Genomic DNA, 21,031 nt, shown 5'->3' on the forward strand with positions numbered 1-21,031 from the left:
TGTGTATCGGCGCTCTACCCCCACCTCCTCCCAACTACGCTGAGTGACGGAATGAAAACAACGCACGAACAGAGGAAGCCGAGTCTAAAGTTGGCCACTCGATCGGCCAGTGCATCAGCAACCATTTTACACAGAACATGCGGCAGTAATTTAGCAAAAGTTTCTTACCTTGAATTGGCTTCAGTGAATTTCCAGTTCCACACCGTACTTGTGTCGAATTGGCGCGCAATACGACTTTTGAATGCATCTGCTTGTTTTGGCTTACTGCTGATGACCCAAGAGTAAATTCGCCCACTAATCTCGCCCAGGCAGCGATTAACGAGTGAACCGGGCAACGGCTTGTGCCAAAATTCTGACAAAAACAAACAGCGGCAGGGGAGCACCTGCAAAGCGCGCAGAGTACGACTTCCGAGGTAAACGCGCCGTCAAACTATGAGCACAGCGTGTGTTTGTGATACCCCGAACGGCGTGGCTGGAGTAAATCTAGCAATTAGTGCTCTGTACATAATTAACATGCTAATGAGTTGATCTACTTAAAAGCTACTCTGATATACACAGCACACACACAGAGGGGGTGAATGGCGCACAGGCGTTGAGAAGGCGGGCCATTACCACTGACCCCTGTGGCCCATGTTTGATAACACGGATCTGCACTTTGTGTTGACAAATAACCACGACGCACGCACGCACGCACACCTTGGGAAAATAGCAGTGGGTGGGCAGGCAGGGAAGGAGAGGGGGCTCCTGGGAGAGGTTGCAGCTGCTGAGTCCAAAACAACAAAGCCACATGCAGAGGGGAACACATCAAACGCACACAAATGAGCAATTTCCACATCCTCTCTCTGTCAGAGTCGCCGAACCGGAACGTCACCTCGGCTATGATCACGGGGAGGGATGAACGACGCGCCCGACAGCTGCCAAATGGATGCGACGTGCTCACAAACAAAGAGGCGATAAGCTTCACCTGTCCAAGTAGGCGCTAACAAGAGGCGCGCAGAGATTGGCGTTGGGCTTGGCCAGTCCCAGCATGAAGATGGTGTCTTGAAGGCGCTGGACCACAGGGGCGCCGCCTTTGGCCACTGCGGCGTTGAGGGTGTGGAAGAACATAGTGTTGTGGCTGTCGTTCAGCACCACGTCCTTCTCCTTCATCTCTTTCAGGATGTCCACGGCCTCTGCATGGGAGGTGGAGGCAAAGTTGCCAGAAAGATCAACAAAGACCCACATATAATCAACATTGAGGGAAATGGGGGAAAAAAAAAAAGTCGGAGCGCAAATGTTTCAATAAAAGGGCCTTTTAGCTAAATCCACGTGGGGACGACAAACCCATATTAAAAGAGCATTTTGTTCCCAACGAGGGATGCAAATGCAAGGCTGGATAATAGCAACTCTGCTCTAATTGCTACGTGCGCTTTTCTAAGTGAGACTACAATTAGCGGACCCCTACAACGAGGGCCATCTTTTTGCATAGGCCGAGCGGAGAGGGGGTGGAGGCGGGCTAAATTATAGGTACGCGGCGTGGCGCAGAGGGCCGGCCATGGCCTCGACCAGACCTCGCTAAACGGGATGAGGGACCCGTCCATTTTTCATGGAAATGCGGCGCCATTTACCTCGCCAGGCGCCCATCTGGCCGACGCAGGAGGGGGTCGAATGGTGAACAGAGGGGGGGGGGTGCGCGCATATGCGTGTGTGTGTGTGCTAGCGAGCTGAAGTCATTAAGATGCATTTAGCATCTATTTAAACACCCGCTAATGGGTTGATAGCGATACAGCCGCTTTCCAAAACAGAAACTAATCTATACGCCGCGACCCGAGTGCATAACGTGAACGTGCGCAGAATATATGGGAAGATTCTAGCCAGCAGTTGCGGCTGACTAAATCCATCACCATGGAATCTAAGATTTATATCAAAAGGAATAGATTTCTTCATGCAATTGACCCAAGGCATTCCCTCGGGTGTACCCTTGGATGTCACCTTTCATTTTCTGACCACGTGTGGATTGCTGCCAGCACCGCTACCAAAGTCTCAGTTCTCCTATCTACACTCTCCATCACCCCGTGACGCACCCGCTAATCAGCCAGGCCAATGGCTCGGAGTTGATCCGCCCAAATGGAGCGCTCCGTCCACCGTTCCAGCCGCCTTGCACCCACGACTGCTTTTACCCGTCCGTCGAGCCGGGATGCGTAGCAGTCAGCTCAGCCGAGCAGCGGCAAAGTGAGCCGGACCACTCACTCGAAAGCATCGGGAAACGGGGAGGAGGACAGGCAAACAAACATGATGATCACAGCCCAGTGGTTCATCTAATGCTCCGTGACTCGACTGCAGGTACAAAGAGTAGCAACTCACAGCACGCTATATGAATGAGAAGACGGATGCGGCGGACGCCAAGGGCAGGTCAGAGAGACAATTGGAGATGGAGAGGTGTCTTCAAAAAGAGATGGATGACTGAGGGAGGAAGCATGTGTTTTGTGAGATGTTCACTACTTGGAGTAGTTTGTTTGTTTAGAAGGGGGTGACTACCTTCACTCATGCTCAACAAAAGTAAGCAGGCATGAGTTGAACTCGAGGAAAAGACAACGCAAGCCACTCACAGAGGCGCTGTGATAAAAACAAAACGCCACCCAACGTGATCTTCATCTGGGGCCCGGTGAGCGCCGTAAGCTGGGAAGAACGCCGGCGGGGTGGGTGGGGGTGTTCGGCTAACATCAAGGTTAGCCAAGTGTGCTAATGCGGGTGACAAGCGTCTCGCCCGATGCGCGCACTCTGGCTAATGGCGACCGCTCTCGCGCTGCCTCTGCGCAAGGCAGACATGGCGAGTGTCGTCCGGGGCCAACGAATGCCTTTTGCTTGGATTCACATGCAAATGTGTGTGCGCGCCGCCGCGCACCACTCAGGCACTTTGCTGGACATGATCTGCCAGGAGCATCAAGGCGGATTTCAATAATTCCACAAAAATACACACAGTCCTGTAATTTTCCTCCTCTCATTTCTCGCTGATGCAGGGGTGCGTGTACTTATGCACGATCATGTGTGTGTGTATCGGGGGATGTCGACAGGCAGCGCAAAGAGGGAGGACAGCAGAAAGGACAGACAAGGGAAACATTTGGCTGTCACTGTGAGACAAAAAAAAAAAGCAAAGCGGCAACACTGATGGTAATTGGCTCCTCGGCGGGCTGAAGGGAATCCACTGTGGCATTGTGGTCGGCTCATATGCACATTTTTAACATTCTTACAAAGACCGTGAGTGAATAGATTTTTTTTGTGTTGATCCCCAAAAATAAAATAAAAAAAATCAAGCTACTTATTTCTCGGGTTTTTAAGTGTGTATTTTATATTGTGTGATATTTTGGAATTCCCAGATTTTTGTGAGCCTTTTTTTTTTTTAGATTGATATATACGGACTATATTTATCATTTTTCCTTATAATTTGGTATTTTTCATCATCAAAGATTATATTGATTAACGGGCATTTCCAAGTCCTTGACATTGGGAAAGTACGCTGAATGTCAGTCAACACACGCCGAGCTCACCTTCCACTCGGCCGTTCTTGGCGAGCAAATTGACAAGTGCGATATATTTGTTGGCATCAAGTCCCACTGATGAATCCTGGCGACTCCTGTGGAGGAGAGCGAGAGAGATTGTAAATTAATGTATTCCACCACTCACGGTAACGCAAGCCATCTTGTTGTTGTCAGATGCGGGGAGCGGATGACGGCTGAAGGAAACGGCCGAGCCTTCCCTGCGTTGGAGCGGCTCGGATTTAGCATTAATGTCTCTCCTAATACCGATCATGTTCAACTTTAATGGCATCCTACAGGTTAGAATGCAATTTGTGCGTGTCTACGCACATTTCCCTCTTGAGGTTGAGTGCCTCCTCCACATTGTTGTGGCGGCAGCACAGGTTGATGAGCAAAGCGTAGGCCCCGAGGCTCATGTCGTCCTCGTGTTGCTGCTTCAGCTCCAGGGCCCGCTGCAGGTTCTGCAAAGAGGCCAGAGCTCTTCAGACGAGAGGCCAAACATTCCAAAAGCAGCAGAGCCTCACTGCACAGTGCAATGTCATGATTTCATCCAAAGGCGATAGAAAAGCAGCGCACCTCCTCTACCGAGAGAGCCTGGATGACTTGCTTTAGCGTGAAAGCCAGCGGTTTGTTTTCCGCTTTTAGCTCGGCCAGCTTCGCCTCCAGAAGTGACACCTTCCCCTCGAGGCCCTGAAGGACGGTGAGCAAATAGAAAGGTTACCTCCTCTCAAAGGTTCAGGTAAAAAAAAAAAAAACGTCATCCTACATACACTCAGGCGGGGTGCAGTTGACATCGGGCCGTTCGACACGCGCTCATTTGGGTCCACCAGCACGATCACATCCTGACACAAAGACAAACATGCAAAGTCGGGCCAAATTTCTTTTTAGTCCTTAAAATACTGAAAATAGACTCTTCAATTCTTTCAATAGATTGCTCTCTACCAAGTGTGGATCTTTTGTAAGCTACCTTGATGAGCTCCGGAACATGGCAAGCCTCCAGCAGGTTTCTGATGCCTCTGTAGATATTTGAAGGGATGATGATATTCTGAAAAATAAAGAGAACCACGTCACATGCGCTAAACATGTTGACATTGCACGCCCGGTGGAAGGCAAAAAAGTGGAACATTATGGAAGAAGCGGCGCATATGGCCTTCATTCATCTCCGCCAATTGCGGGCTGTCACGGAGCTCGCATTTGAATTAGTGCTTAAATGAGGGCGGAAATTAAAAGGCCAACTCAAGTGCTCTTGGGGCAGCTGAAAATGGACTGGGGGGGGGGGAAAAAAACGTAAGTGGTAAAGTACAAAATTCAAATGAGCATGCGCTTTGGCTCCACAACATCTTGACAGACTTTGAAATGTGGGGATTTTGTTTTCCATATCAGGATTGCGCTTCTTAGATGATTTTCTATTAGTTTAGGATTCGGTCCAATATTTTTATCACATTTTCCTGATGTATCAAAGTATTTGTATATGATTGGATATGTTGATGATATTTTTGTCTCGTGTGTGTTTGCGTACTTGCTCCTTCAGCTCGTTGAAGTAACGCCGCAATTTGTCTTCTTGTGCTTGCACTTCGCTCTCCGACATGCCGTCCATCAGATTGTACAGCAAGTAAGCGACCGTGTCTGGAAAAGCAAACAAAGACACTGAGCGCCAGTCTCGGGAATACGTTTCATTTGCCACTACGTCAGTCAGCGCGTCCATTTGAGTGTTTAGACGACGTTCCCGTTTGCCACCGTCCTGCTGACCGAGGCTGCTTTGGGGACACGCTGTGAGCAGGCGAGCGATGGCTGGTGCTGACAGCCGCGCCTAACTTCAACATAGACACACACACACACGCGGAGCAGAGCAAGTCTCGCAGATGTCGTCTAACGGGATGTGACACGGACAACAATCTCCATGGCCCGCACCAGCACACACGCACCAGTTTCAGCAGTGTAGGACACACACTGACACAGAGCGACATTAGCGCCTAACAAACACACATCTTAGCGCAGACATTTCACACTCTTCGCACGCTGCCAACAAATACGTTAACGACTCAGCACTGTGTCAGCGGCCAGGCTACATTTCTGCAAATGGAGTACAAGAAAAAAATTTTTACACACACACTTGGACATAAACAGACACGGGCTTCATGGCGAGAAGTGGCCCAGTCAGCAGTGCCACTGAGACTGGAGGTTGCACACATAGACGCGCGCACCCACACACGCACTATTTTCACGTCAATTTAACGATTGGTGCACGGCAATGACGGCTAACCTGCTGATTTTTCTTGCGCTTTGCTGAATCGCTGGTCTTCATAAAAGAGCTTGGTGATCTGAGAGAAGACAAAAAAATTGCTGTTAGATCTCTATTGCACCAAAAAAAGAAAAGAAAACAAACATGACGCCAATGCTTAAACATTAATAGCAAATGTATTGTGCTTACATTTTTTTTTTTTTGCAGTACTTAAATAGGTTAAAGTTTTGACGGCTTCTTTTTACTATTCGGTCACATTTCTAATGTTTTACTGTCTTTCAAGTTCAAATGTTGTCAGAATCATTCATATTCAATTAAGTGAGGGAGCCAGCATACAACAAATAGAAATCGTCGACAAATGCTTGACGGAATGACAAATTGTTTCACAATGCAGTCAAGGAGCTCTTAGAGGACTAAAACGACAATATTATTCACCGACATTGTTTCACTCGCACTTTTTTTACGGTTGCAAGCCAGCCAGCATGTAATCATTTGCATGTGCTCTGCAGCGTGCATAATACAGGGAAAAGACAGCAGATGGCCTCTGTCATCTCACATATTCTCACTAGATGTGACTTTGGTTGAAGCAGCGGCTCGGTAAAGTGATAGGCAGCTATTGTCATCTTTTTTGGATTCATTTTGAATCCTGAAGGATTTTTTCCCCCAAATCCTCCTTTGCTTTGCATGTGTGTGTGTGTGTGTGTGTGTGTGTGTGTGTGTGTGTGTGTGTGTGTGTGTGTGTGTGTGTGTGTGTGTGTGTGTGTGTATTTCCTAATAAACGGTGACATTGAGCTCTTACCTTCACCATATTCTCCGTGTCATCAGACCTGCAGTAGGGGGCAGTAGAGGACAAGGTATCAGCTCACATTCCACACATTGCACATGGACAAACACACTAACTAGCAAGTTTCCATTTGGCCCACAAACCCCCTTTTTTTTTTTTTGCCAAAAATTTGTTCTTCGATGTTTTGACTTGACATTTGTAAGCTTACTAATTTTCCAACTTGATAAACGGAAATGAGCGAAATCAAGTGTCTTGTGACGCGAATTATGGCGTGACTACAATTAAAAAGAAACGTACTAGTCATGTTTTAATTTACTCCATTTGTTAACTGGATGGATCGCGAGTCACGCGACAATGCAGGCATGCAGTCACATCGCCATGGCGACAAAAGTGACAAGTATGGCACAAAACACCGCACGCGAGGCGCCGACAAGACTTGACGCCCTCCAGCCCACAGGACAAGAGAGACGAGACGGCGGGACAAAAGCATGGCAAGGCACAAAAGCACACACACACAAGCTAAATGATGGCGTGTGACATCTCGGCTGCTGTCAGCGAGCCGGAGAGAAGAAGAGAGGTCTTTAATGATTAAATTATCCCTTGACCTTGTCTTTGACAGGTCCCCGCATCACAAAGGCGCGCACACACAAAAACACACACGTGCGCATACCATGTGACGGGTCCAATTATGACCTTGTCGCGGAGGCTCACGGGGTGCACGGGTGATTGTGTGCGTGATTTAACGGAAGAAGCGGTGAGGAACAGAGACTGACTGAAAATAAAAATGAACTAATATAAAGTGCTTAGAGACACATGCACGCACAGCAGTGCCTTGACTTAATAGACGATGATTTCCACAAATGACTCAGCAAAGTGGCAGAGATAAAAAAAAATAATAAAAAAAAATGGCTGCTTCTGAGGATCGACGTGTTGCTGCACCATTTGTGTTCAAATGTCTGTTCCTGCGGCATCCATGTAATTCATTTGGCCGTCAATGGCATCTCTCATTCTGTGTTTTTAATACGCAATGTGTAATTCTTGTTTCTTTACATTTTAGCTTGACAGCAAAAAACAGCTTTATGCATATTTTATGGTGAATTGTTTACTATCGGCGAAACTTCTACTTGTGAATTAAGTTGAGTTAGCTACCTTGTTATGGGCCTTTTAAACAATATATATTAATCTTTGATCTATTTTGACACATTTCTTTACCCTGTCTGAAAACAAAATTCAGCTCCACTTTGTACATTTGAGCTTTTTCGATGTGTTTTTGTTGCTTGGGTCCTAGCGGACAAGTCAGCACTTTGCTGTGACTCGCCTCCAGCCTGGCTCTGGGGAGGCGGCCAGTCGGAAAGAGGGCAGGGGCGCACCGTTGGTGTGCAACTGTGTAGTGTTAAAACGCTAAATATTCATAAACACCCCGTTTCGATTGAAGCCCCGAGTGCGACTGGGGGGTCCTGAGGCTAACTCTGGGACGCTTTGCGTGCGTGCTAGGACGAAACAGAGGGAGACCACAAGGCTAGTTCAGGCTATTTGGGGGGTGGGGTTGGGGCGGTTAGGGGGTAAGGGCAGCGGTGGGCATCTGCTTATTTGCATATCTCCCACGGTGCTTTGGGGTGAGGGCCAGCGGATGAAGCCTCCATATGCATGAGGCAGCCGTGTGCGTATGCTGCGTTTCACCCTGCAGCTGCACACGCACACACACAGATACACTCCATGGACACACACACACACACACAAAGCGAGGCTCTGTAGATGGTGTGATAGGCAGCACATGTGGTATGCAAAACATATGCCGCTGTGACCTCCAATAGCGCTACAGGCCTCCCTAAAACACTAGTCAGGAGTGGCGTGGCAAAATATGGAAATGCAGGAACACACGCAAGCTGGAGACAGACACGCGGGCAACGCACACAACAGGTTAATTGACTCACTTTCTGAAGCCCTGGATGAGGCTGCTGCGGAAAAGCCCAAGGTCCAGTGGGGGGTGCGAGGGGTCCGACACTGCAAAAGAGAGGAAAGGAGAGATGAATAAATGCAGAAGGCTGTTTATTTCATCCGAATTGGTTCGAACACTTATGAGAAAACACAGCTATCCATGTTGAAATGATGCAATGAAATAAAGAAAATTGTTAATTTTTATTTTGAATTTTAAGCTTAACTCTCCTTTGAGTTGCCACAAATTGGTTCAAACACTTAAGCGAAAACACAGCTATCCATGTTGAAATCATGCAATAAAATAAAGAAAATTGTTGATTTTTATTTTGAATTTTTGACTTGATTTCCTATTTAATGACCCTCAATTTCTTGTTTTGAGTGCATGGTACAAAATTACGGAGTCAAATATATGATCGACCGTTTCGTTGTTTTCAACGGATATTCACTTATTTTCTCACCGGTAGGACTGTGACGAAATTAAAAAGTGTACATTGCGTAATATTTACCTTCAATGAGGATTTACCATTTCTTTAAAGCAGACTACAACCTACAAATGTGAAGTCTACCCATATCACGTCTTGAGGTTCTACTTGTTAGTGGGACACTAATCATCTGGAAATAAAACTATTACTATACACAAATTATTTAATGTCATAATCAACTTGAAATACATAAAAGCAGCAGCAAATGCAAAAATGAGCAAAGAAGACTAAAACCAGCTCCTGTAAAAGACAAATACAGCTCATATCATCCATTATTTAAGCGGGCCCCCTTTCCTTGGCGCTCCCAGGTTCGGTTGAGGCGCCTCTCGTCCTTTGCTTATATATTCACACACACTAATCTCTTAAAAGGTCTGATGAGCGCCAAAGAGTGAGTACGTGTGTGTGTGTGTGTGTTAGCCAATTAGCCCGCAGGCGTAGCAGCGGTTTTTACAGTGACGAGCGCTCGAGATGCAGGGCAAGCTTGTCTCGAATAGGTGGACTCGTAACGTGGCAGAATGTGTGTGTGAGCACGTGTGTGTGTGTGTGTGTGTACCCACACAAGGTATAGAGTTGAGCCAGGTTGTTTGCAGCCAGAAACCGAATCTCTGAAGCTCTGAAACCCTCCGATTCCATTGAAATGCCTGCATCCTGAAAGATGACAACATTCAAGTCTTGTGATGTAGACACTAGCTAATGCTAATGTATCATGTGAAACGCCATCGACAGGCTAACATAAAAGTTAGGATAACAATAAAAGGAGTTGGGTTAGTCGTACTTTAAAAATGTATTCAGAGTCAGCTTTATTGTCAATTCCTTCATGCCAAGACACACAAAGAAATCGAAATTACGTTTCCTCCTACAAGGTACCTGTTAAAAACGTAAATGGTAACGTAATCCAAGTACCAGCGTATGATAGTAAAGTAAGTTGACTAAATTATTTTTCCATGAGTGCAATGCTAAATATGTTATAAAAAACAAAATAATATATATTATATACATTTGTCAGATTTTTTTCTGTGTCTCGTATGCGTGTTGTGTTCCAAAAGCATAAATATGTGTTCCAAATGCATACACAAGCACCCAAGATTTAAAAATCTTGCAACCTCCCCCAAAGTACCGTGAGAGCCTGATGCGCTGCTTCAACGCTGGGGAAGACGGGATAGATGTAGCCACATATGGTGTCAAGGTCCGGGGTGACGTCAAGTGCCTGCATGCCCTTCATCACCTCCACCACGCCTTCAAAACACACACACACTAAATGAACTTTATTGACAAACAGTTTGTTTTAGCCACTTACTGCACTTTACTGCCTCCACTCAAGTGCAAGGCCGGAGTTGTGGAAGCTGCAGGAAAGTGCGGCTAAGGCATGAGCAAACACACTCTTGGCCCTCGAGTGAACAGCACACTTTCTTTTTCCCCAGATAAATGCTCGTGGATGCCAACCGCTCCACCTTGGACTAGGGTGGAATACATCGACACGCACTTGGGTCCGAGTGGACTCTAGCAAGCGTTGCCCTGCTCTCCAGCAGAGCCCTGAGGTCCTGCCCCGGGGAAGTCAGGCCTAAACCGTCAGATGCATATGGAACAGCCTCTCTCTCTCTCGCACACACAAAGATGCCCCCAAGTGTGTGAGTGTGTGTGTGTCTGTGTCTGTGTATACACACACATGCAGTAGGCAGCGAGAGCGGCAGCACTTTGCATACGCCGTATCCATACATTCACTTTAAGTGCGGTTTTGCACCGGGAATAGCCCGCATGTGTATGAGCACATCCAGCACACTCCCTCCCACGTGGCCTTCTGAAAACTATCTAAAAGTGCTTGAGTTGGCACCCTTCAACATGCCGTGTGTATTTATGCTCCCCTCCCCATCAGGTTTCACAACACGCTCATACGAAGAGCTCCATTTCCGTATCCTCGCGGGACGTATGTGCTCACCTGGCAGTCTGGCTCTTTAGCTGAATAAAAGATGAGTGCCAGGCTTTTACACGCCATTAAAACCTGTGGCCGCCTCAGAGCAGGTACGGCTACCTGAGCCAGCTCCATCCATTTATACCCCTCGCTCCATATCGCTCATTCACCCAGCCCGCTTGCTATCCATCTTCTTCTTTCTTGCCTCGCTTTCTCCAAGATAAAAAAAAGCTATCTTCCTCCTTCTCAATGGACGATCCATCCATTCAGCCGTCGGCTCGTCCATTCTTACCCCCCCTCTAATCGCTTTTCCCGCTGCTTTTCTTTTTTCTTTTTATGAAAGAGAAGCAGTTCCTGCTGAATAATCTAGAATCAATTCCACCGCGGCAGACGTAACAAAAACAAGTGAATGGAGACCCGGGGCGCTCGAGGGGGAAAAGGCAAGAGTCTGCACACAAGCCATTGTACTCATTGCAAAGTTAACGGGACGTTGTTTGGATCCCCGAGTGAGTGGACATTTCAATCTTGCAAATCTCTCCTTTTTTTAAAAGATTTACTCGGTTGTGTAATTCACACTTGCCGTGTTGGCAGACACTCAAGAAACCTGACCATCAGCGAGATAACTCCAAAAGAATAAGTTACAACATGACCTGGAGTGACAGAAAAGAAAAAAACTCAACTCAAAATGTAACGCGCAATATCATGTGGCATCTCCATCTCATCCAAGTGATACTCTCAGCTTTGGGCCTTGTCTGAACAACTTTTACTTTTGCGCAGGGCTTGGAAGTGAGTCGGGGGGGGTCCTCTCCAGGTTGGTTAGCGTGAAGGCTGACACAAATCTGGGCGAGAAGTATCAAAGTAGTGAGTTAAGGAAGGCAACAGTCACAAGATATCATCGTCAGCCTCATGTCTGCAGGTTGACTGTCAGAAGATGAGAAGCAAGCGCTGAGAGCAACGACGGCCAGAGTGGAGTGGAGCCAACCGGTAGCTGTCGTCTCCACCCCCAACCTTGGATGAGAGTACCTGTCACCTCTCCTTTTCTTACCCGAGAACCTGCCCTTGCGCGGGGGTGCTCGGTTTTGCAGCAAGCTAAACAGTAGCGCCGGATCATTAATTAAGGCACAATGTTCTGTGTTTGAACCCCTGCTTCGGCTTTCCCGTGTGGAGTTGGCATGTTCACCACTGTTAGGGTTTACAGATTATCTTCATCGTATGATTATGTTGGAATGTAACCTGTAATAATTTACCTAGTTTGTAGTAGAACAAAGTGCGATGATCTTTTGAATTGATTGACTAGCTGCAGAGGAAGCAATCAAAGTTGCCTTGTTCACACAACGTCGTAAAAGACCCCCTGCTATGCTTTGATCAGCAGGCCAGGGGCTTCAACCCCACACCCCCACTCTCAACCCTACTGTTTCTCTCAATCAAAATGCTCCTGCAAGAGGCCTGAGTCAGACCTCATTCGATCATCGCCGTACGCACAGCGACGAACGGACTCTCCACCTGCAGGTGTCTAAAAGGACTTGTCTCCCGTGTGGTTCTTGCAAAATAAGTTAGAGTGAGCACCACCCTAACAACCACATTTTTGTTAAAGTTTTCTCCGGAAAAATAAAACCTGCTCAAATAGAATAAGGAAGCATTTGCACCTCGTTTCTTGCGAGGTGCGGTAGATTGAAGCGCTTGGTGGAAATTTCAATTGACAGCTTAGGAAGGTTCAAGGTGAGGTCGCAAGGGGAGGCAGGTGCTGGTGGGACAACACATGAACAGAATACACCCCCCCCCCACACACACACACACACACTCTTTCCTCACCAGTATCCCAACCCCCCGCCCCTCCTTCCCCTGCGCTACCGTGTCAGAAGTGATAAAAAGTGCAGCACTTGGCGAGTGCTGACAAGCGATGACTAGCTGGCGGCAGGTGGGCAGTGCGGGCCGGCATATGCTTCCGCTAAATCCACCAAATCCACACCTCATCAAAATGCACCAACCCCCCCCATTCCGCAGCTCTGCCCGCTAGTGACACCTGTGGACAAAAAGTGACACGGCGCTTAATATTTCATGGGGCGTGCACAGTGGGGCGCGTAATCCAAAGTGAATTCCCTCAGAGCGCTTGCATTTACATGAAATCAAGTCACTCCGCATCAGTCACATCACCTGCAAAGACCCCCGCCCCCCCCCACTGTAAGGCCACCCTCCCTTTCCGTCCACGCGCACACGATCGAGCGAAGGGGAAGAGGCTGCATCATTCATGAGGGTTAAGGCAGACCAGCGAGTGAGCGAAAAAGCAGTTTCTCTACTTTCCCTGCTTCCGTCTTACACCGTCCCGACTAAATGGATGCCGCTCTGCGTTCTAAGAAGCTGCGGTTAGGCCACTGTGTGTGTGTGTGCGGTTTCAAATCGTGCCTCCTTTTTTTTCTCCACCGCTGCCAAAGCCTCACATCAACGAGGCATTTCGACCTGCGCGGGACCGAGCGCTTCCTCCCTGACAATTAGCTGACAGCGGGAAAATGCATCATTTATTAATCGCTCTGAAAAACCCCAAAGAGAGGATGGGGAGGACGGCACTGGGCAAAAATAAAGCACTTAAAAGCCTAGCCGCTGCCGCCGCGTTTGACAGCAAGTCCGTTAACGAGTGGTGGATTCTGACAATGTCGGCTATCTGTCACTGAGACGATTCCAGCGCTCCTCCTCTCCTTCAAGCTGATCCCGGACAAAAACACAAAGCGTCGACCGTCTCCAAAAGCAGCGAGCCATTAAAACTGTCACAAAGAACAAAGGATTAGAAATCTTAAAAGACGCGGTGACAATCTTTCTCACAATCAAGAAGAGTGAAGTCATTTCACTCAAATTTCATTCAAATAAAAAAAAAAGAAACTAAATCACCATACTTTAGACCCACTCCCTCATGACGATGGTCAAAACTTGGCACCATTCTTTTGCTTTAAAGTGTTGCCTTCATGATTTGTTTGTGGGCATGTTGTGGCTCCCCAAGAGGCATTTCACGAACCCAGTTCAATAAAGCAATCAAACTCTCAAAAAGAAAAAAAATATCCATCCAACAGTCATAAACTCACAAGGCCATCTAATGTCCTGAAGGTGGCAGTAAAGTCTGGGACGCCATGAGGGGGCCCGGCTGGAATCAAGCTACTCAACGTTCACCTTCAACAACATTTCCGCAAAGTCGAGAGTGTTCTTGATTGCGAGAGGGAAGTTGGGAGCGCGTCTAAAAACTTTGCCATCTCCTGGCCGGGCCCTCCAGAGAGAGCACGTGTTTGCTTCATCCCCTCTCGCTCAAACGCTCTCACGCGGGGAGGGATCAGACCTCTTCGCCCTTGGCTGCCCCGGTCCGGTGAAATCCGTCCCAGTTGGGGAGGGGTGCCATTAATATTTGAGGTGAAGCGCTCCTTTTAAAAGCTCTTTCTGCTGCAAAATACCTCTCATAATCCCCCCACTACATGCAAAAATAACACAAAATGCTCACTGTTCACATGGGACCTGCAGCCAGATGCTTGGCAGCTTGCTGTCTATTTTTGTCATTGTTGGGGTCTCACGGCAGCCCGGAGTTGAATTCTACTGATACTACGATCAGACGATGACTCACTTTTACAAGTGCAACACGAGCGATAGCTTTTTACTATAAAATCGCGATTTCAATGTGTGTGGGGGGGTGTGTACCGTTTGCGTTGTTGTCCTTGACGGGCTGTGTCAGCAAGGGCCAGAAGTAATGGGGCCTGATGGGTAAGTTCTGTTCTTTCATCATCTTCATCAGCTCCAAAGACGCATCTGCAAGGGAAGAAAGTAGCGCTTCATGCCGTGAGCACGGTTTAGCATTGCGCAACGCTGCTGTAACGTACCGATCTTCTTGGCTTCCAGAGCGCATGACAGAGCGAAGGTGAGCGGCGACGCGTGCAGCTGGCTGCCCTGCAGTTCTTTGCAGTAGTGGCCAATCTCCTCGATTGGCTGTCATTCAAAACAGTTGGTCAAAAGAAAAGCACTGGGATGGACCCAAAACTCAATTCATGCTCTTTGAACTCGAACAGGCACCGTGTTCGTGTTGATGCAGTGCCTCAGGAAGAAATTTCCAAAGTTGGGTGAGTTGGCGTTGACGTCGTCCGACTGCAGGCTGGGGAAGGTTCTCAGGATGAGGAACGCCGTGTCGTGGTGGCCTTGCGTGATGAGGCTCAGGCACAAGTTCATGGCATCTGTAAGACGAGTGTCGCTTTCAAGACAAACAACTCACAGAAAGGAAGACGGGAGTGTGCACTGTGTAGTCGCACCTGGAACGTAGCCCCTCTCGTGCCTTAGCCGCTCCACCATTTCGGGGGCGTGCTGCTTGTGCCCAGCCTTGGCCAGCGTGTAGATCACCTCCATGATGTCTCGGTCCATCAGACTGCAGTCGGCGCTCTCCGCCTCTTCCAGCGTCTGACGTGGACCAGGCATCACAGATATAAACATTTTGAGCACGCCAGGGGGAGTTTCATAAAGATGCTAACCTTCTTCAGGGCGTCTGCGTCTCCCTTGTCGGCGTAAGCGTTCAGCAGACACACAAAGGTGTCAGGACCTGGCTCAATTCCAGCTCCCCGCATAACGGACAGGATGTTCTTTGCGCTCTCTATATCCCTGCCACACACAAAACATTTTTAGCCATGGGCGTAAAACGTTGTGAGACAGACAGATCTATTTAAAGTCAACAAGAAAAGTTTATGAAACAGATTCAGGGGCAAAAGCGGCGGCGCCCACCCTGCTCGCGCGTGGCCTGTTATCAGCGCGTTAAAAACAGCTTCGGTGATGGGAAGGTCTTTGCTCTTCATGAAACCCAAAATGGTGCTGGGAATGAAGCACAACAACTCGTAATCAGGGATTCAGAAATACACAAAATGTCTTGAACAATCACAAAGGCATCTAAACAAAGGCGTTTAACTTTGGGCTTTACCATGAAAACATTCTGGACACCTTAACATCTTCACCTGGTTTCGCTGCCAAATCATGGGTGGAGAGGTTTAACGTCAGGGTTTGTTATTACATTAATTCACCCACTGTGATGTCAGAATCCAGGGAAAAATGAGGAAGGCTCGCTTGTGCACATTTAACCAAAGACTGACCTATTTACAGAACTTTACCATTTGATGTGCAGCCACGAACTCCACTATTTTCATAGATGCAATTCAAGTGCATGTGTCTCCTTTAAAGCTCAGAAAATATATCCATAGGCTCACCTGGCACCTTCGATGTCTCCATTTTGGCAGTAGGCTGCGATGAGTCTCTGGTAGGTAACCTATAAACACAAATGACAACTCAAACAGAACCGTGCGCAAGAAGCAAGATAAAGGTCCAGATGATGATGACCTTCATTGTTTACACGCTTTCTTCATCTTACTCTGTTTGGCAGGACGTTGGCGGCCTCCATCTTGGCCAGGAAGTCGGTGGGCGAGAACTTGAAGTCATTCTGCAGGTACACCTTCAGCAAGGCGTTGTAGTGACTCACGTCGTATTGTGCACCTAGGGGGAGGACACAACAACAATTAGTTGCTATTCAGCTTGTCTACAGTATGTTCATATCATGTGTTCATTTTTAGGGATGGTGAAGATTCCGATATTTGGTGGACAATGGGGGATGTTTGAATGTTGTATAAAAAAAAAAAAAACTATAATACAAAAATAATAAAACTGAAATATATTGGCTTGCCCATTTGTCGGTCAGGCCGTAATTATCAGCAAAAAGCGCCATTGTGTGAGAGCTCTCACCCAATTCCTTCAGCTTCTCCCAGACACGGTGAGCCAGCTCTGTGCGCTCCTCCAGGCCCATTTCTGGCAGCAGAGAGCCACAGCTCCGCAGCAGGAGCAGGGCCTCGTTACCAGTCGGGTAACCTGCAACAACAGCCCAACTTTGTACTCGTACTTCCTTCTACTTGGGGTGTTTGTCAGCGGCAATGACCTGTCCTGCAGATGTCGTGGAAGATGCGCAGCAGCAAAGTCTTGGTGATGCGGCCCGTCCTCCTCACCGAAGTGTCCAGCTTGGCCAAGGCCCAGTCGAACTGCTGGGCCTGCTTGGAGCGCACTGCTGTGCTGGCTTCGTCGTTCTTCTCCGTGGCTACTGCGTAGCTGCGGACGCATCCCGTTGCATGTGGCCACACATGACTGGAAGGGGTGAGGGAGAGAGCAATATTTACATTCACAGTCGAGACGAGGTGAATGGCCTTTCCTTGTCAGTTGTGCAAAGGGAAATTATTAAATTTAGCTTACTTGGTCCAAAATCTTTTATTACTACAAACAATGTATTTTTCTTTCATCTGTCTATGCCGGTGAAGCATAGTGACCAGCAGAATAATGACATGCTTTTCCACTAGATGGTAAAATTATGGAACATATGCTTGTACATGCAGGCATTCATAAAACAGAATAAACGGTTAGGTACAAACAGGCACACATTTCCCACCAAGTAAGTAAATGTTTGAGTACATTCAGGCAGACGTGGTGGGCACGAGGCCACACTGAACACAGTGACCTCCGCATTTGAGACTTTAACCCATCCTCCGTCCCCCTTCTCATTGTGACCATTGAATATAATTGCGATCATCTCATCAGTGCCCTTCAACCGACATTATATGATTCATGGCAAGATGCTGCAATGCAAACTCTTCCTATTACACTCTAAATTTACAATAATTAACCAATAATAATGACTCTGTGAAAATGATTAAATTAAACCACATACATCATTTTATACACGACCTAAAAACAATGTTCATAACTGCAATGCAATTGTTAAAGTCCAAAAAATGATTTCAATAGACCAAAAAGCTTGCGACATGTGTTTTATAACCTGATTATCAAACAGTGTGCCTTTATATGTATTTGATATTACGCCTCGCGAACACCAGTGACAATGAATGTTATCCTAACAGCAATACAATAACATATTTTTGTGTAAAGTACAAATCATGCTTGTTTGGCAGGTTGTCATTGAGTCTCAATGACATCTGCGCATCAGGCTAAAGCGCGTGGATGGCGGCTACCCAAGCTAGCGCCTTACCGGGCCTCGTTTCTCACACTCGGGCGCGTCCGTCGGGTCAAAATTCCCGTCGTGCCAACACCGACACTTCCGCTATACAACCGACTGAGTGGCGGTCCGATTCTTTCGGTCCCCACGATTTGGAGCAAGCCCGAAGGCGAAAACTTGAGGAACCGGGCTGATCTCAAGAGCGCGGCCATGTTTGCTGTTTCGCAGGGAGCAATGACGAGCGAGACTTCCGTGTTGCGTAAATAAAGGACCGCGAGACTTTGCACGTAACTTGAACGGGTCATTGAAAAGTATGGAGATTTTATTTTATTTCAGAACTAGTTCATTTTAATAGCTGAAACCCATATTTTAACGATTCACTAAAGTACATAACGACATATTTTGATCCATCCATTTTCTGAAATGTAAAAAAATGTAATAACTTTTAATAAAACTCACAATTCACCATCTCATTAAACTAGAATCTAGTACGTATTACATAAACCATGAAAATGATTGTGAAATGAAAACAAATAGGGGTTCAACTGGTTTATTCATGTATTGTTTATTGCATCACAAACTTCTTTAAAAACTTTTATTTTAATTCCTGGATCAACATACTATTGCTTTTCCTATTTCCTTTTTTAAAGGTCTCCTCAACGAGCGTCTTTGTTTCTTCCACATTTTTCCTTTGGCTCTCTCGTCGACTGTACTCGTTCCACAGCTCCAGAGCCAGCCCGCGTGTGCCACACGAATGATCCAGCGTCCAGGCTTGAAAGAATTCACACTTCTTGGAAGCCAGGAAGTATTTCTGTCTCCTTGCGCCTTCTTCTCCCCCCTTGGAGAGAGAGGCCCTGGCTTGGGAGAACGCTGACCGTAGCTGACTCAAGGCCGCCAGGACGTATCCCGCGACGTTATCTTTGTCTTTACCGGTCAGGACGTGAGCGGTGGCTTCTACTGCCAAGTCGGTGGCGAGGGATTCTTGTTTGTTGAGGTAGCCTCCTCCTAAGATGATAGCCTCTCCGCTGTGTACGGCCTCTTGGACAGAGTTAAAAACCTTGCTGGAGCTCAGCGCCTCCGACAAGGTGAGCATCGTGTCACAGAATTCAAACAGGAGCGAATCGGCGTCACCGTTGAAGAGCTGCAATGTGAAAGTATAGCAATAAAGAGTGTTGATCACACTGTAGCAGACCAATGGAGATGGATTGGAACATAAGGAGCTTAGTTTGGGGATCTTAGCAGAAATGGCAGGGACACCAGAGACCACCGAACTTGCCGTTTCATTCTTGCTCTTAGTCTTTTTCACGTTTTGATGTGGATTCTGAACCTCCTCCTCCAGTACCTCCACCAGTGCTCTCCCTACCTGGTCGTGTTCCTCCCACCACGGCCTCCACACTGGGATCAAACCAGCAAGAGTGCCCTCTCTCAGCAGACCAGTAAACTTCTCCTTCTCACGGTTGTCAAGGAGCGCCCACAGCTCCTCTTCGGAGAACTTGTCAAGATCAAGCTCTGACAGATGACGGGTCACGCTTTCCGCCGGCTCCTCATCGTCTTCTTGGCCTCCGATCTCTTCCAGTGTTCTCAAGATGTCCTCCATCTCCCCCGCACTATCCGCTCCCGATTCCTGAAGCTCAGCTAATCTGGAAAGCAAGTCCATAGCCTCAATGTTGCCGGCTTGCTCCATTCCGGCTTCTCTTAACACGCTTTCCATTCCTCCGTTTGTAACTTGGGCTTTTTGTCTCAGTCTGAGCAGAATCTCATGCATTTTCTTCTTCCCTTCTTGGTCTGCCTCCCCTATGTTTCCCAACTCCTCAAGAACGGACTCCTTGTAGAACTCCTCTGAACACATGGAGTGATCAGGGCTGCGGTAGCAAGCCACACCGCAGTAATGCAAGTTGCACCGAGGGCAAGTGTAGCACGCAGGTTTGCACTTGCACAGCATGCACACTTTGGAGTTCTTCCCACCGGCTGAAGCCTGAGTGATGAACTCTTCTTGTTCAGAAGAAGCTCCTCTGCCGGGGAGCAGGATCCCATCCCTGCTGACCGCCGAAGCATTCTCTTCTTCATCCGACCACTCGTCCTTTGGACCGATGTCTGTCAGAAGATTCCTCACTGAAGGAGGAAGTGTCCGTCTCATTATTGGATTCATTATTGTCGAATCAGCGCAGGAAAAATCGGCGTCTGCAATGGAAGCAAAGGAGACTTGTATTCGTATCACGTGCTCGACAAAATAAAAATAATCATTATAATGTCAGTTGTAGGCTCGGCGAGTTCTTCTCAGTAGGTTACAAACACGTTGGGTGACATTTATGAAATTTCTACACCATTTGGGAAAGTTAAATGGGAGCTTTCACTCACCAAAACACGTCCGGGTTGTGTTGTCGCAGTGAATCAGTGCGCCGCCATCTTGGATTGTGATGACGTATTCTTAAAGAAGAAATGTCCTTTCTGGCGTTGCCAGAACAAATCAGAGAATAGCTTTCCAAAAAGGTTCCAAAATAGGAAAAGTGGGTTATTTTGTTGTTTATTTGGTGGTCAAACTAATTATACAGAAAACTATAAACATATATGCAGTGTGGCTGCTGATCACTTGTAGATTTTCACTATTTGCATCTCAGAGGTTGATTAGATGTTCTTGTCAAACCATGATCTCTATATTTAAACTAATGATCACACTTTGAAACCAAATCATATTTCTATCCCTGTCTATTTTTATATGTGTCTCTGTGACTCTGCTGTGTGTCCACATCTCCCATGGGGCTGTTTGCTTTAAGGTGATGGTCTCCTGCGGGGGAGTCAACCGCAGTAAAGGTCACGCAGGTGGGGAGTTGTCACACGCTGTCCACCCCTCGCCAGGCAAACGGGTCTCTGTGATGCCTAACATACCCCGTGGGCGGAAGACGGAATTTGACAAAGGGGTCTAAGGTTGACGTGTGCCATGCTGTCTTCATCCCCCCCCTTACAGTGCCCCTGGCTGCGGTACCAGCGTTCCTGGGCAGACCGCTGCCTTCTTCTGTTTCCTTTCTCTCACTCTGACAAGCCCTGTGACGTTGCATCTTGCTGGGATGCATAAGGTTCGTTACTGGGAGATACCACCACAAATGGTAACACATTTCATTGAGGTTACATGTGAATTGTTTGGCGTGTCGTCGAGACCAAAG

At 47.5% G+C, this 21,031-nt stretch overlaps 2 protein-coding genes across 2 annotated transcripts in view; both read right to left on the reverse strand.

Moving 5' to 3' along the window:
• lrpprc (leucine-rich pentatricopeptide repeat containing) overlaps positions 1-18,108 on the reverse strand; it is a 34,245-nt gene extending 16,137 nt beyond the window's left edge. Inside the window, exons 1-23 of the mRNA XM_061286052.1 lie at positions 17,904-18,108; positions 16,806-17,008; positions 16,616-16,738; positions 16,248-16,369; positions 16,087-16,145; positions 15,611-15,697; positions 15,364-15,490; positions 15,148-15,292; positions 14,915-15,072; positions 14,725-14,830; positions 14,546-14,653; positions 10,079-10,197; positions 9,519-9,609; positions 8,476-8,545; positions 6,557-6,584; positions 5,779-5,836; positions 5,035-5,141; positions 4,483-4,560; positions 4,286-4,357; positions 4,092-4,205; positions 3,846-3,976; positions 3,528-3,613; positions 965-1,172 (exon numbers count right to left, since the gene is read on the reverse strand). Coding sequence (XP_061142036.1) covers positions 965-1,172; positions 3,528-3,613; positions 3,846-3,976; positions 4,092-4,205; positions 4,286-4,357; positions 4,483-4,560; positions 5,035-5,141; positions 5,779-5,836; positions 6,557-6,584; positions 8,476-8,545; positions 9,519-9,609; positions 10,079-10,197; positions 14,546-14,653; positions 14,725-14,830; positions 14,915-15,072; positions 15,148-15,292; positions 15,364-15,490; positions 15,611-15,697; positions 16,087-16,145; positions 16,248-16,369; positions 16,616-16,738; positions 16,806-17,008; positions 17,904-18,082 — 2,579 coding nt within the window. The 5' untranslated portion in view covers positions 18,083-18,108. The remainder of the gene's footprint in view (positions 1-964; positions 1,173-3,527; positions 3,614-3,845; positions 3,977-4,091; positions 4,206-4,285; positions 4,358-4,482; positions 4,561-5,034; positions 5,142-5,778; positions 5,837-6,556; positions 6,585-8,475; positions 8,546-9,518; positions 9,610-10,078; positions 10,198-14,545; positions 14,654-14,724; positions 14,831-14,914; positions 15,073-15,147; positions 15,293-15,363; positions 15,491-15,610; positions 15,698-16,086; positions 16,146-16,247; positions 16,370-16,615; positions 16,739-16,805; positions 17,009-17,903) is intronic.
• Positions 18,109-18,404: 296 nt separating this feature from the next.
• On the reverse strand, positions 18,405-20,287 carry znhit2 (zinc finger, HIT-type containing 2). The gene is made up of 2 exons (XM_061286063.1): positions 20,229-20,287; positions 18,405-20,051 (listed from the first exon to the last, which is right to left on the reverse strand). The coding sequence occupies exon 2, from the start codon at positions 20,017-20,019 to the stop codon at positions 18,466-18,468; it is 1,554 nt and encodes a 517-aa protein (XP_061142047.1). The 5' UTR covers positions 20,020-20,051; positions 20,229-20,287; the 3' UTR covers positions 18,405-18,465.
• Positions 20,288-21,031: the final 744 nt, after the last annotated feature.

The sequence above is a fragment of the Syngnathus typhle genome, linkage group LG8, assembly GCF_033458585.1.
Source record: "Syngnathus typhle isolate RoL2023-S1 ecotype Sweden linkage group LG8, RoL_Styp_1.0, whole genome shotgun sequence".
Classification (NCBI taxonomy): Eukaryota; Metazoa; Chordata; class Actinopteri; order Syngnathiformes; family Syngnathidae; genus Syngnathus; species Syngnathus typhle.